Source organism: Myxine glutinosa, chromosome 1 (assembly GCF_964187855.1).
Source record: "Myxine glutinosa chromosome 1, kmMyxGlut1.1, whole genome shotgun sequence".
NCBI classification, from domain to species: domain Eukaryota; kingdom Metazoa; phylum Chordata; class Myxini; order Myxiniformes; family Myxinidae; genus Myxine; species Myxine glutinosa.
The window spans coordinates 37,676,918-37,693,469 of NC_136261.1; the positions used below are offsets into that span (position 1 = coordinate 37,676,918).

A 16,552-nucleotide genomic window follows, 5' to 3' on the forward strand; every position below is an offset into this window, starting at 1 on the left:
CTGCGGCTCTTCCCTTTGCCTCTGCACGTCTCCCGGTGGCATCTTCAACACGGTCGGTCCAAGCACAAGAGCGCGAGGGAGAAGAAGCAAGGGAGCAAGAGGTCGTTGAGGGCAAAAGGCAAGAGAGAGAAGAAGAGAAGGCAAGATAAAAATTGTCGGTCCGAGAGTTCTTTTAACGTCGGGTCGTCACGTCATCGACGCTTCTCCTCCAATCATTGCAGTCCAACCCCACAGGCTCAGCTCTTCACCAGTCAGCACGCAGTCCGCCTTCTGACGTCGTTTGTCGTGCCTTGCCAATGGTGTGATGCTTCTTGCTCCTCCTTCTCTCTACCAATTGGTGGGTGCCTTCTTGCTCTGCCATGGCCAATCATGGCTCCTCGGGGCGTGTCCTCAGCCTGCCCGAGCTACGTGTGGCGATGTAGATGGTGGTGTCCATCGGCAGTGTTCAGAGCTGGCTTCCGGTTGGTTTTATTGTTATTATTTAGTGCAATCAATTGGTGATTCCTACCAGTGTCTACAGTGCGGTGCCAAAAGAGAAAAAGGATGTAAATTACTGAGGTTTGATGAACATGGGAATTAACATAATCCCTATACTTCATAATCAGCCTTCTCCCAATTATCAGCAAAGTCATGGAATCCATCATTGCTTCAGATATGAAATCTTTCCTCTTCTCCAATGGCTTGATCTCTGATCATCAATTTGGTTTCAGACCTGGTCACTTTACTCTGGACATGCTGCTTCTGCTTTCTCAACAATGGATGGAGGTCCTCAACGCCAAACAGGAAATTAGAGCTGTCTCCCTTGACATTTCACGTGCCTTCGATACGGTCTGGCACCCTGCTCTGCTCACCAAACTCTCCTCCTTTGGTATCCATGGAAATCTCCACGCATGGCTGGCGGACTTCCTCTCTGGTCGTAGTCAACGTGTGGCCCTGAATGGGTTTCTCTCATCTCCTCTTCCTGTTCAGGCTGGAGTTCCCTAAGGTAGTGTTCTGGGCCCTGTGCTTTTTCTGGTCTTCATCAATGATCTCTCTGACTCTCTTGAAAATCCTCTCTATCTCTTTGCTGACGACTCTACTCTCTGTCGCTCCATTCCTCATCCCTCAGATCGGCAGTCTGCAGCCTCCTCACTCTCTGCAGACCTGGACAAAATCACAGACTGGGCAAACAAATGGAACATGTCTTTCAATCCTGATAAATCTCACACTCTTACGATGTCTCTCCGAAAAGACCGACTGGAAAACCCTCCCAGCCACTTTCTGAATAATCCTCTCCAAGAAGTTCTGTCACTCAAGCTTTTGGGTCTCACTATTTGCCATGATCTTTCCTGGGAAAACCACATTTCAAATCTGGCCTCCAAAGCCAGTCGCCGACTGGGCATCCTCCGTCGTGTGAAGTCCTTCCTTGGCACACCTGAGCTCCTCACCACATACAAGGCTTTCATCCGCAGCTCTATGGAATACTGCTCTCCCCTCTGGTCTGGTGCTCCTGCCTCACACCTAGCCCGTCTTCACGCTGTTGAAACCAAAGCGTTCAGAATCATTGGAATCTCCCGCGATGAAGCTAACTCCAAGGGCTTTTCACTCACTCACCGCAGGCAGGTTGGTGGTCTTGCTGTCTTCTACCGTCTCCTCTCTGGCCTTGCCCCCCCAGCCCTCTCTGGGCTCTGTCCCCCAAATATTCCTACAGGTCGCACAAGATCTGCCTGCAACCCTCTTATGGTTAAACTGCCAAAATCAAGACTTTCTGCTCACCTTCACTCCTTCATTCCTCTTTTCTCCCGCCTCTGGAACAAACTCCCTCACTCTCTTCAATCCCACTCCACCCTCCAGGTCTTTAAAACAGCTGTTCACCACCATCTCTTATCCTCCCCCATCCAAAACCTTGATCTTTTCTACCCCCGCTAATTTCGGTCCCCTTGTGTTTTATACCTCTCCCCCCCCCCCCCCCTCCCACGCCTCCTGCCCCCAAGCCCTCTCCCTCCCACACTTCTCCCTGCTCTCAAATGTTGTGGTTGTGTGCTTCCCCTTCTCTCCCCATCTTGTGTTCCGCTCCCTCTTTTTGTATATTTTGTTTGTCTGGTTTGTTTTGTTTGTTTGTGAAATAAATGTTAGCTCTTTCACGAGCCTCGATTCAGTATACAAAAAAAAAACCAAAAAAAAAAACCCTAGTTAACACGCCCCATCCCTCGTAATGGGGACGAAGATCCACCTTAATCCGACATCCGGGCTAAACAGGTCCTCTACTTATTAAATAGTGGTGGTTCTTCTTCTTCACGACAGTTAGAGCAATATACCTACACAAATCTACCTGACTCTACATATCACTGCCCCACTGACAATAATACATTGGCTCTTAGTAAGGCTTGGATACACAGGACAAATATATTAGCCCTTATTAAGGCTTGGATACACATGATAAGCAGCAACGATCCTTTTGTGGGAAGAAAATACACTTTGCTATTCAAAGGATACGTGTTAGTCTTGTCCTTTTTTTTTTTTTTTTTAAACAAGACCAAATTTCTAACAGCGGCGTCGCCAGGCTTGTAAAATATTATAAAGCACAAACGCATATTATTATCTTTTCAAACAGTCGCTAATGCTGCTTATAACATTAAACAAAGAAATTTGGAGGAATCCCGACATCCGTGAGGTAGGTTTTACTTACAGAACTGAGCGAAGATTTACTGTAATCTATATATCCCACAAGGGATGGAAGTGTGCTCATTTACCAAGCAGCTAGCTAGCGCTTGCCAAGCCAGCCGTTCCTTAACGGTTTTGAATGGAGTGCTTGCTCGAATGCTTAAACCACTTGGCGATCTCTCCACAAGAAACTTGGTAAATGAACACACACCCAATGTTCTTGAGACCCGACCATAGATCGACTGTAATCTATATACCACAAAGAGGAATGGCCCTTCTTGCGGCTCCCGTAGTGAGTGGGTGTACTTGTAAATTTAAATGTCGATCGATGAAGTTAGCCGTCGTAATGACATCATATACGTAATGACGTAACGGACACAAAACTTCCGCGACTTTAATATGTAGAATATGATATATTTTAACTTCCAGTACGTTTGCAGTCACTATGAAGGGATTAGTGTTACGATTAGATTTACTATAATATTAACGTTACGTTATCATTATTTTGAAAATGATATTACCACAAAAAACTGAGGCGAATTCCTTACTTCCTCGGTTTTATTAATACTAGGGCATGCCCGTACGTGGGTGCCCGTTCCTTGCCAAAAAAAAAAAAAACGCTACCCGTACGCTCTACCCCGCCCGTATGCCCGTACGCCCGTAAACAAAAAAAACAACGCTCTTCGCTTCCGCCCTTCGCTCTGGGAGAAATAATGCGCATAAGAAATCGAGAAATTATTATTTTCTCCGGAAGAAATCGAATTACGAACCGTAATGGCGCACGCGCTCGGCTCGGCTCGCAACAACGCGTTCTGTGATTGGCTGCCGGAAGTGAAGTCTTCACTGTCCGGAAGGTCGCAAATCGCAGTTACGATGAATCGCAAAATAGTTTTATTTAGTTTTAAAACATAGTTTAACGCCAACATAGTTTGCCAACGTGAAATAAATGAATACGCTCTCAAATGTGCCGTCCGAGGCAGAGTCTGTTCGCCACGTTCGGCACACGTGATAGCTCGCTGCTCTCTGATTGGTTGAATCGTTTTTTGGACATAGCTCGCTAACTACTTGTCCGATTAATATGAAACCTTGAAAAGGCACATCCTCGGGTCCCCAGCAATATACCTGGCAAGTTGCAAGTATATCGGACCCGTGGTTGTCGAGAAACAGCGGTCACAGACAAACAAACACACACACAGACACACACACACACACACAGAGATTGCTGGAATTATAGATAGATGAGTAATGTACACCGCTTATCATTGATCATGAACCATACACCGCTTCAATCCATCACTTTGTATTCATGACTTTGGGATCAAAGTGTTATGGTTATATTTACGATATTATTATTATTATTATTATTATTATTATTATTATTATTATTATTATGACGAAAACGATACTACTGAAACGATACACTGAAGCGCGGTGTTACGCGCGCTGCTTGTAAGCAAGGAGGAAGCGGACAACGCGGTAAGTTGTAAGAGTCTTTATTCAAGAGCTCCACTGTAACACTGTCGGGTGGTGGGCCCAGTGGGGGTGGGCCACGCCCGGGAGAGAGGCGTGGCCTCACGATATACACGGGGCACGCAGCCCTGAGCAGCTCAGTGTTACAGTGAGCTCTTGAATAAAGACTTACAAATTACCGCATGTCCGCTTCCTCCTTGCTTACAAGCAGCGCGCGTAACACCGCGCTTTACTGGTGACCTCGACGTTGGATCTGCTGTAGCGATCCTTCCAAACACGACGCCATTGCCATGGCCAACAACGCGATGTCGGTTAAACTTCCCCAATTTTGGGAGGCCCAGGCCGAAGTTTGGTTCGTCCAAGCCGAAGCTCAGTTTCAGCTTCGGCGCCTCACCGGCGACGACACGCGCTACTGCCACGTCGTCACCTCCCTCGGGCCCGGCACGGCTGCTCGAGTTGTGTCCGCCCTTCGCCATCCACCGGACGGCCACAAGTACGAGGCACTCAAGCGGCTGCTCCTAGCCACGTTCGGCCTCACGGAGGACGTACGGGCCGACCGCCTCCTGGATCTCCCCGAGCTCGGCGACATGCGCCCGTCGGTCTGAATGGACCGTATGCTGTCGCTGTTGGGCGACGAAGCCCCTGGTTCTCTATTCCGGGCGCTTTTCCGTCGCCAACTTCCAGCACAGGTACGCCTCGCGTTGGCCGGGACGGTGCTAACGGAACCCCGAGCATTGGCCGCCGAGGCGGACAGGTACTTCGCGGCTTCGGACACGCGGGCGAGAGTCGGTGCGGCCGTCGCGGACCTCGAGGCTGATGCTGCTGCCCACCTCGTGGATCCCGAGGCTGATGCTGATTCACAGCATCAGCTTACACAGCATACGCAGCATGCTGATATGCACCTCGTGGCCGCCGCCACGCCCCGCCCACCGCCGCGGCGAAAACCGCCACCGCGGGGAAAACCGCCGGCTCCACCGGCCTGGCGGAGCCAGCCGCACTCCTCCAGCTCCACCACCTGGTGCTGGTTCCACGCCAAGTTCGGCCACGAGGCTCGACAGTGTCATCCGCCATGCTCCTTCAACAGGTCGGGAAACGCCCGGGCCGGCGCTCGATAGTGGCAATGAGCGCCGGCCGTTCGAGCAGCCTGCTGTTCATAACGGACACCTTATCCGGGCGCCGTTACCTGTGCGACACGGGAGCGCAGGTGAGTGTCGTTCCTGCCGGTACGTCGGACAAGCACGCCACGGGCGGGGGCCCCGCGCTGCTTGCCGCGAATGGGACGCCCATCCGTACGTATGGAAAACGCTGCCTCTCTCTGCGGTTTGGAGGGCAGGTTTTCCGACGGTCGTTCGTCACCGCCGAAGTGCCCATGGCATTGCTTGGCACGGACCTCCTGTGCGCCAATGGGCTCCTGGTCGACGTAAAGCACAGACGTCTTGTCCAGGCCGAGACGTTCAGCTCGCTCGCTTGTGCGCTGCCCAGCTCGTCGAGCAGCTCACTGAGCGGCTCACCGAGCGGCTTGCCAAGCGGCTTGCCGAACGGTTCGGTTCCGGCCACGTTGATCTGTACGCTTCCGGCAGCGGACGAATTCACGCGCCTCCTCGCCGGCTTCCCGGCCCTCACGCGGCCCACCTTCTCGGCGGGGGCCGTCAAGCACGGGGTGGCCCATCACATCCCCACCGTCGGGCCACCGGTGTACGCCCGGGCACGCCGCCTCGAGCCGACGAAGCTGGCAGTAGCAAAAGCGGAGTTCGCTACCCTGGAGCGACTCGGCATCGTTCGGCGCTTGGAGAGTGCTTGGGCGTCGCCGCTGCACATCGTGCCGAAGCCCGGCGGGGGATGGCGACCGTGCGGGGACTATCGCCATCTCAATGACGCCACCACCCCCGATCGCTACCCCATCCCCCACATTCAGGACTTTTCCGCCCGTTTGGCGGGCATGTCCTTCTTCTCGAAGGTGGACCTCATACGCGGCTACCATCAGGTCCCCGTCAGGCTGGAGGACGTCCCGAAGACGGCGGTCATCACGCCGTTCGGACTCTTCGAATTCCTGCGGATGCCCTTCGGTCTGAAGAATGCGGCTCAGGCGTTCCAGCGGCTGATGGACAGCGTCCGGCGCGACTTGGATTTTGTATACGTCTACCTGGACGATATCCTCGTCGCCAGCGCGTCCCGCGAAGAGCACCTACACCACCTCCGCACGCTCTTCGAACGCCTGGGCCAGCATGGCCTGATTGTGAACCCCGCAAAGTGCCGGTTCGGCATCGCCGAAATCGATTTTCTGGGGCACCGCGTCACCAGGCACGGAGCCGTCCCCCTGCCGGCCAAGGTGGAGGCGGTGAAGGGGTTTCCGCGCCCCCGCACAATCAGGGGGCTGCAGGAGTTCCTGGGCATGGTGAACTTTTACCATCGGTTCCTGCCCCGTATCGCCCAGCTCCTGCGCCCCCTGCACGAAGCTCTCCGAGGTAAGCCAGGCAAAGGCGACGTTACCTGGACCGAGCAGATGGACGCGGCGTTCACGGGCGCGAAGCTCGCCTTGGCTAACGCCACCATGCTTGCGCACCCGGCGCCCGATGCACCGATCGCCCTCACCACCGACGCCTCGGACTACGCGGTGGGCGCGGTGCACGAGTAATGGGTGCGTGGAGCTTGGCAACCGCTGGCGTTCTTTAGCCGGCAGCTTCGCCCGCCCGAACGCCGTTACAGTACCTTCGACCGCGAGTTGCTCGGGCTTCACTTGTTGGTCAGGCACTTCCGCCATCTGCTTGAGGGCCGTGCGTTCACGGCCTTCGTCGACCACAAGCCGCTGATCTTCGCGATGGGCAAGGTCACCGAGCCGTGGTCGGCCCGGCAGCAGCGTCACCTCTCGGCCGTGTCCGAGTACACGACGGACATCCGGCACGTCGCGGGGAAGGACAACCCGGTGGCGGATTGCCTTTCCCGGGCCGTCGCCCACGCAGTCCACCTCGGCATCGACGATGCCTGGATGGCAGCGGACCAGGCCGCTGACCCCGACGTCCAGGCCTTGCGGACCGCCGTCACGTGCCTCCGCGTCACCGAGGTGCCGTTCGACGGCGCGGGCGCGGCCCTCTTGTGCGACGTCTCCCTCAGGCGGCCTCGCCCCATCGTGCCCGCGGGATGGCAGCACCAGGTGTTTGACGCCATCCACGGTCTGTCCCACCCGGGCGCGAGGGCCTCCCAAAGGTTGATTGCCGACAAATTCGTCTGGCATGGCCTCCGGAAGGCCGTCCGCGGCTGTGCCAGGACGTGCCTCGCGTGCCAGCGCGCCAAGGTGCACCGGCACACCCAGGCCCCGTTGGCCCCGTCTACGTTGCCGGAACGCCTGTTTGACCACGTCCACGTGGACCTGGTGGGACCTCTGCCCCCCTCGCGGGGTTTCACCCACGTCCTCACCATGGTGGATCGCACCACCCGGTGGCCGGAGGCCGTGCCCTTGGCGTCGACGACGGCGGCGGACGTCGCGCAGGCTTTCATCGCCACCTGGGTCGCCCGGTTCGGCGCCCCCTCAGACATCTCATCCGACCGCGGCCCCCAGTTCACCTCGGAGCTCTGGGGGGCGGTCGCGCAGGGGCTCGGGGTCCGGCTGCACCGAACCACGGCCTACCACCCCCAGGCTAACGGCCTGTGTGAGCGATTTCACCGCTCATTGAAGGCCGTGCTCCGGGCCACCCTCCGCGACGGCGGCTGGGTCGACAGGCTCCCCTGGGTCCTGCTGGGCCTCCGGACGGCGCCCACGTAGGACCTGCGCGCAAACGCGGCGGAGTTGGTCTTCGGGCAACCGCTGCGGGTGCCGGACGAGTTCCTCCCCGACTCCACGGCACCATGGTCCGCGGCACAGCAGCGCTCCGCTCTGCAGGAGACCGCCCAGAGGTTCGCCCCGGTGCCAACGGCACGCCACGGGCACCCACCGACGCACGTCGCCCCGGAGCTTCGCACGGCGGAGTACGTCTTCGTCCGCCACGATGCCCACCGGACACCACTGCGGCCCCCGTACAACGGGCCTTTCCGCGTGCTGGAGACCGGGTGAAGCACTTCACCCTGGACATCGGCGGTACTCCTGACCGCGTTTCTGTGGACCGCCTCAAGCCGGCCCACCTCGACGTGGACCATCCACCGCCAGTGGCCCGACCCCCGCGTCGGGCCCGCCCCCCTGCGGGCGGACCCCCGGCACCGCCCAGCCCCGCCGCCCCCCGGTCCTGCACCCATCCCAGGGGCAGCCGGAGGCATCCCAGATGGCATCCCTGCATCCCAGACGCCGCCAGTCGCCAGGGGGCGCTTCGGCCGGGTCATCCGTTTTCCCCGCAAACTGACCCTTCAGGTGCACGGGGATTCTGGGGGGGCGCGTGTGGCGGACACGAAAGCACTGACGTGGTGACATCACCCCGCACACCAAGTGGGGGTGGGCCACGCCCGGGAGGGAGGCGTGTCCTCACGATATACACGGGGCGCCCAGCCCTGAGCAGCTCAGTGTTACAGTGAGCTCTTGAATAAAGACTCTTACAAATTACCGCGTTGTCTGCTTCCTCCTTGCTTACAAGCAGCGCGCGTAACACCGCGCTTTACCCTCGCGCCAGTGAGCTTTCGTGTCCGCCACACGCCCCCCCCCCCCCCCCAGAATTCCCGTGCACCTGGAGGGCCAGTTTGCGGGGCAAACGGATGACCCGGCCGAAGCGCCCTTTGGCGACTAGCGGCGTCCGGGGTGCAGGGATGCCAGCTGGGATGCCTCCGGCTGCACCCGGGATGGGTGCAGGCTCGGGGGGCGGCGTGCCGGCGGGGCCGGGCGGTGCCGGGGGTGCGCCCGCAGGGGGGCGGCCCCGACGCGGTGGCCGAGCCACCGGCGGTGGGTGGTCCACGTCGAGGTGGGCCGGTTTGAGGCGGTCTATGGAGACACGGTCAGGAGTGCCGCCGATGTCCAAGGTGAAATGTTTCACCCCGGTCTCCAGCACGCGGAAAGGCCCGTCGTACGGGGGCCGCAGTGGTGTCCGGTGGGCATCGTGCCGGACGAAGATGTACTCCGCGGTGCGAAGCTCCGGGGTGACGTGCATAGGTGGGTGCCCGTGGTGCGCCGTGGGCCCCGGGGCGAACCTCTGGGCGGTCTCCTGCAGCGCGGAGCGCTCCTGCGCCGCGGACCATGGTGCCCTGGAGTCGGGGAGGAACTCGTCCGGCACCCGCAGCGGTTGCCCAAAGACCAACTCCGCCGCGGATGCGCGCAGGTCGTCCTTGGGCGCCGTCCGGAGGCCCAGCAGCACCCAGGGGAGCCTGTCGACCCAGTCGCCGTCGCGGAGGGTCGCCCGGAGCACGGCCTTCAACGAGCGGTGGAACCGCTCGCACAGGCCGTTAGCCTGGGGGTGGTAGGCAGTGGTGCGGTGCAGCTGGACCCCGAGCCCCCGCGCGACTGCCCCCCAGAGCTCCGAGGTGAACTGGGGGCCGCGATCGGACGAGATGTCCGAGGGGGCGCCGAACCGGGCGACCCAGGTGGCGATGAACGCCTGCGCGACGTCCGCCGCCATCGTCGACGCCAAAGGCACGGCCTCCGGCCACCGGGTGGTGCGGTCCATCATGGTCAGGACGTGGGTGAAACCCCGCGAGGGGGGCAGGGGTCCCACCAGGTCCACGTGAACGTGGTCAAACCGACGTTCCGGCACCGCAAACGGGGCCAATGGGGCCTGGGTGTGTCGGTGCACCTTCGTGCGCTGGCACGCGAGGCATGTCCTGGCCCAGCCGCGGACGGCCTTCTGGAGGCCATGCCAGACAAACTCGTCGGCGATCAACCTCTGGGAGGCCCTCGTGCCTGGGTGGGACAGGCCATGGATGGCGTCGAAAATCTGGCGCTGCCAGCCCGCGGGCACGATGGGGCGAGGCCGCCCGAGGGAGACGTCGCACCAGAGGGCCGTGCCATAGGCACGTTGAACGGCACCTCGGTGACCCGGAGGCCCGTAACGGCGGTCCGCAAGGCCTGGACGTTGGGGTCGGCGGCCTGGTCCACCGCCATCCGGGCATAGCCGATGCTGAGGTGGACCGTGTGGGCAACGGACCGGGAAAGGCAATCCGCCACTGGGTTGTCCTTCCCCGCGACGTGCTGGATGTCCGTCGTGTATTCGGACACGGCCGAGAGGTGACGCTGCTGCCGGGCCGACCACGGCTCGGCGACCTTGCCCATCGCGAACACCAGTGGCTTGTGGTCGACGAAGGCCGTGAACGCACGGCCCTCGAGCAGATGGCGGAAGTGCCTGACCGCCAGGTGGAGCCCGAGCAACTCGCGGTCGAAGGTACTGTGCCGGCGTTCGGGCGGGCGAAGCTGCCGGCTGAAGAACGCCAGCGGTTGCCAACCTCCACGCACCCATTGCTCGTGCACCGCGCCCACCGCGTAGTCCGAGGCGTCGGTGGTCAGGGCGATCGGTGCATTGGGCGCCGGGTGCGCGAGCATGGTGGTGTTAGCCAAGGCGAGCTTCGCGCCCACGAATGCCGCGTCCATCTGCTCGCTCCAGGTGACGTCACCTTTGCCCGGCTTCCCTCGGAGGGCCTCGTGCAGGGGGCGCAGGAGCTGGGCGATGCAGGGCAAGGAACCGATGGTAAAAGTTTCCCATGCCCAGGAACTCCTGGAGCCCCCTGATCGTGTGGGGGCGCGGAAACCCCTTCACCACCTCCACCTTGGCCGGTAGGGGGACGGCCCCGTGCCTGGTGACGCGGTGCCCCAAAAAGTCGATTTCAGTGACACCGAACCGGCACTTGGCGGGGTTCACGATCAGGCCGTGCTGGCCCAGGCATTCGAAGAGCGTGCGGAGATGGTGGAGGTGCTCTTCGCGGGACGCGCTTGCGACGAGGGTATCATCCAGATAGACGTGGACGAAATCCAAGTCACACAAGACGCTGTCCATGAGGCGCTGGAACGCCTGAGCCGCATTCTTCAAACCGAAGGGCATCCGAAGAAATTTGAAAAGACCGAACGGCGTGATGACAGCCGTTTTCGGGATGTCCTCCGGCCTGACGGGGACCTGGTGGTAACCGCGTATGAGGTCCACCTTCGAGAAGAAGGACATATTCGCCAAGCGGGCGGAAAAGTCCTGAATATGGGGGACGGGGTAGCGGTCGGGGGTGGTGGCGTCCTTGAGACGGCGGTAGTCCCCGCACGGTCGCCATCCCCCGCCGGGCTTGGGCACGATGTGGAGCGGCGACGCCCAAGCACTCTCGGAGCGCCGCACGATGCCGAGCCGCTCCAGCGTAGCAAACTCGGCTTTAGCAACCGCGAGCTTCGTCGGCTCGAGGCGGCGTGCCCGGGCGTAGACCGCTGGCCCGGCGGTGGGGATGTGATGTTCCACCCCGTGCTTGACGGTCCCCGCCGAGAAGGTGGGCCTCGTGAGGGCCGGGAAACGGGCGAGGAGGCGGGTGAATTCGTCCGCTGCCGGAAGCGTGCAGATGAACCTGGCCGGAACCGAACTACTCAGCAAGCCCCTCGGCGAGCCGCTCGATGAGCCGCTCCGTGAGCTGCTCAACGAGGCGGGCAGCGCGCAAGCGAGCGAGCTGAACGTCTCAGCCTGGACAAGCCTTCTGTGCTTTACGTCCACCAAGAGGCCATTGGCACAAAGGAAGTCCGCGCCAAGCAGTGCCATAGGCACGTCGGCAGTCACGAATGACCATCGGAAAACCTGCCCTCCGAACCGCAGAGAAAGGCAGCGTTTTTTCCGTATGTGCGAATGGGCGTACCGTTGGCAGCAAGGAGAGCGGGACCCCGGCCCGCAGTCTGCTTGTCGGACGTACCGGCGGGAACGACACTCACCTGCGCTCCCGTGTCGCACAGGTAACGGCGCCCGGATAAGGTGTCCGTTATGTACAGGAGGCTGTTTAATCGGCCGGCGCTCAGTGCCACTACCGAGGGCCGGCCCGGGCATTTCCCGACCTGCCGAATGAGCACGGCGGGCGACATTGCCGGGCCTCGTGGCCGAACCTAGCGTGGAAATGGCACCAGGTTTGCGGCGAAGCCGGGGGCCGCGGTTTCCGCGGTGGTGGTGGGCGGGGCGTGGCGGCCGCCACGAGGCGCCCCTCGGAGTAGGGGTGGGCACCCGCAGGAGGTTCAGTGGCGATGCGGTGCGTCGCGTAGTAGGGGTGGGCACCCGCAGCAGTTTCGGGCACGGGAGCCGCTACGGCCGCACCGAAACTCGCCTGCGTGTCCAAAACCGCGTAGAACTTGTCGGCCTCGGCCGCGAGCATTCGGGGTTCCGTTGTCGCAGAACCGGCCAACGCGAGGCATACTCGTGCCGGCAGCTGGCGTCGAAATAACGCCCGGAATAGAGCGTTCGGGGTTTCGTCACCCATGAGCGACAGCATATGGTCCATTCGGACCGACGGTCACGTGTCACTGAGCTCGGGGAGGTCCAAGAGGCAATCGGCCCGTGCATCCACCGTGAGGCCGAACATGGCGAGGAGGAGACGCTTGATCGCCTCGTACCTGTCGTCGGCCGGTGGTTTCCTCAGGACCGACACGATGCGGGCGGCCGTGCCGGCCCCGAGGGAGGCGACGACGTGGCAGTAGCGTGTCTTGTCCGCCGTGATGCGTCGAAGCCTGAACTGGGCTTCGGCCTGCAGGAACAAGATCTCCGCCTGAGCTTCCCAGAACTTGGGGAGCTTTATCGCTACCGCGTTGGTTGCCATGGCTGTGGCTGGTTCGGGTGGTCAGTGACGGCTGACCAGAACGTCGGAGGTCACCAATGAAGCGCGGTGTTACGCGCGCTGCTTGTAAGCAAGGAGGAAGCGGACAACGCGGTAAGTTGTAAGAGTCTTTATTCAAGAGCTCCACTGTAACACTGGAGCGTTCTGGGCTGCGCGCCCGGTGCATATCCCACGGCCACGCCTACCTCTCGGGCGTGGCCGCCGCCCACTTGGTGCGCGGAATGATGCCCTCGCGCCAGTGAGCTTTCGTGTCCGCCACAACACTACTGTATTTAGACACCTGGGCTTAATTTGTCCGAAGCGGTGCGAAGATGAGGCATGAAGCCTGTACTGTATTGGTGGAAGAGCCGTAACACCGATGCTTTCGATATTTGATGGTCATTTTAACAATCGGTTTGTTTGTTTTTCACACTGAATGAAAAACGTCAAGGTAGAGCATGGCGATTGTGATATATGACAGGTTCGACATATGTTCTGCCTGAACGAAATTCGAATCAAAATGGCGGTGTGCGGAGTCAGCCGCCGTACGGCCGTAATGACATCAGACATAATCACATCACCCTGTCATGTGACCAGATCCTCAGCTGCGATTGGTAATCCACGAATGTCACAGATCAAAACCCTTACGTCATTTCCTCATTTTGCTTTGAACTCGATATCTCTATTTTTCATTCCAAACAGCATCATTCATCATTCCAATCACAAATTAATACTATAATATTAATATATCAAAATATAATGTTAAATCACAATTGTATTGAGATATTAACAAACCAGCGAACCGTCGTCATCTGTTCACTTCTGTATTCGGGAGCAAGGGCTGTGCAGAGCAAGGTCTGGGTCAATCTCATTTCAAAATCATAATTGTATTGAGGAATTTCTGAAACCTCCTACCGACCTTACAACACCTCCTGGGACCCCAAAACCTTCCACAAAAGGTTATTAGATTTCCTTTTAGTAAAATATGCAACTGTGATGGTTTCTACCCCTGTCATGTGACCAGATCCTCAGCCCTGATTAGTGTACATTTGTGGGGACATATGGACAGATAAACAATGGGTCACGCTGTGAAAAGAAAAATCCTCCAATGTTATAATTGCTTGTCCAAAGCCTATTCTTGGTTTAACGGTTAATGTGGCTGGCTTAGTGGCTTAAGATCTTCGGTCTTGAGTTTGAGGCCCTGCCATGCCGTTGAAATAACACCAGGTGGATTGACTCAGGCTGTCATCCTTCTGAGGTTGGCAAAATGAGTACTAGGTTATTGGTAACTGGAGTACTGCATCATCGGCACAGCCACGCTTCCAGAAAATGATGCAACCAGCAGCCACAGGTTACATATAAAACAACAACATTGCTTGTCCACCACTAATGGGGAACTTGTACACAATCATATAATGAAGTGAATTGGGAAGTGTGAGGTTTTGATGTCATGAAGCTGTCCTCCTGTCTGTAATACGCTGTCCTCCTGTCCAGTGCATAACGGACACCATCTTTTCTGCATGGTGTAGGTCCTGAGCCAGTTCTGCTCTTTGCCAACCGCATTGACATCCGCCGGGTACTTCCATACCGCTCTGAGTACACCTTGTTGCTTAACAATCTGGAGAACGCCATTGCGCTGGACTTCCACCACGAACATGCCCTTGTTTTCTGGTCGGATGTGACGCTCGATCGTATTGCGCATGCCACACTCAATGGAAATGCCTCCACCGAGATCGTCAGCACCGGCCTTGAGAGTCCTGGTACCTTAAGGCACTGCGTTTGCTTTTGTATTTCATTCTCAATTGTTGTTTGCCACCAACAAACAGTTGGCTTGACTTTGGTCATTAGGTGCTTTCCGCATAGCATTAGCTGTTCTGTATGCTTTGCTCTCCACCATGAAGTCAATAAAATAACTTTGTTTGATTTTTTTAAACAAACAGGTGGCTTGGGTGTCGACTGGATCCACGAGAAACTTTATTGGACAGATTCTGGGACATCCCGGCTGGAAGTTGCGGAGCTCGATGGTTCATACCGCAAGCTACTGCTGTGGAGGAATCTTGAGAAGCCACGTGCCATTGCCTTGCATCCACTGGAAGGGTGATTCACACAAATTGTCTTGTGCTTATAGGAACTGATTCTGACTCCTATTTTACATATTTATGAGAATATTTTGAACAATTACTCAAAAGCCACTGTGCGGATGTTCCATGATGTTCTGAAATGAAGAAGGGTTATATATCACCTCCACCACTGAAGGTGGACGGAGGTTATGTTGTCATATCTGTTTGTCTTTGTTTTGTTTTGTTTTATCTGTGAGCAGGATATCTCAAAAAGTTATTTCAGGATTCAAATGAAATTTGGTGGACAGGTTGGGTGTGTGACAAGGATGAATTGATTCGATTTTGGTGAATATCTGGATGGATACACTAGAATTTTAACTGATTCTTCACCATTGAGAAATATAGCCAAAAATGAAACATAGCACAATATCTCAAAAAGTTAATGGACGGATTCTGGCAAAACTTGGTGGACAGGTTGGGTTCTGAGAACCTTCGTTCTCATTGATTAGATTTTTCGATTCGATTGATTAGACTCACAAATTGATTCGATTTTGGTGAGGATCTAGATCCAGATACGAGATTTTTTTTTTCCATAATGATTCTTCACAATTGAAAGATAGGGCCAAAAACGATAAAAAGCATATTTCAAAAAGTTGTGGATGGATTATGACAAAACATGGTGGATGATTTGGGTAGGTAATAAGAACAAGCCGGTTAGATTTTGGTTAAGGTCCAGATGCAGATCCAGCCTGTGAGTGTCATATGATACAAAGCGTAGACTGTCCAGCCTAGTTGAAGTACCACGTACCATTGTAGTTTCAAGTCTGTATTACTTTACGTCTTCAAATAACACGAACTTGAATTATGTGACACTGGAGGATTTTGGATTGGAATTTCCAATTAAATTAGTGGAAATATCTCCTCTCTAGGGCTTTCAGCCTGAGATATATTTTGTTGGAGATCGTCCAAGATTAATTTATATATAGGTCAGTGTGTCGTGTATGTATTTATTTATGTATGTATGCATGTATGTATGTATGTATGTATGTATGTATGTATGTATGTATATAAATATATACAAAAACATAAATATATTTCACCATGTGATACAATAAACCTACTAGGTATTACCCTAACTTCAAATCTATCCTGGAATCCACACATTACACAAATAGCTAAATCTGCCTCGAAGAAACTGGGAGTCCTGTTCAGATGTCGAAGATTCTTCTCCTCTCAACAGTTGCTTCAACGATATAAAGGATTGATTCGTCCTTGTATAGAGTACTGCTCTCACATCTGGGGAGGTTCTCGTTCCACATACTTACTGGACAGAATTGAATTAAAAGTAATTCGACTCATCAACTCTCCAAATCTGACCTCAAAACCTGACCCGCTCAAATTACGTCGCAAAGTTGGCTCTCTTTCTCTTTTCTACAGATATTACTTCGGTTTTTGCTCCCAAGAACTTGCTGCCTGTATACCTCCACCATTAGCGAGACCACGGATTACTCGACAAGCCACTACATCTCATGATGATTGTGTGGCCATTGGCAACTCAAGGGTGGGCCGTTATAATGTTTGTTTCTTCCCCTACACTGCCAAACTCTGGAACTCTTTATCTTCACATGTCTTTCCTAACACTTATGATCTTCCCCTTTTCAAAAAGCAGATTCTCTGCTTTCTCAAAAACTCTTAGACTATTCTCTCCTTCT

The 16,552-nt window shown here is 56.2% G+C and overlaps 1 protein-coding gene across 5 annotated transcripts in view; it reads left to right on the plus strand.

Annotated features, from left to right (window-relative positions):
* The window catches only part of LRP4 (LDL receptor related protein 4), a 262,672-nt gene that overhangs the window by 146,306 nt on the left and 99,814 nt on the right, over positions 1-16,552 (plus strand). For all 5 annotated transcript variants that reach the window (XM_078771054.1, XM_068109669.2, XM_068109660.2 and 2 more), the window contains 2 exons: positions 14,310-14,540; positions 14,721-14,877. In XM_078771054.1, the coding sequence (XP_078627180.1) occupies positions 14,310-14,540; positions 14,721-14,877 (388 nt within the window). The remainder of the gene's footprint in view (positions 1-14,309; positions 14,541-14,720; positions 14,878-16,552) is intronic.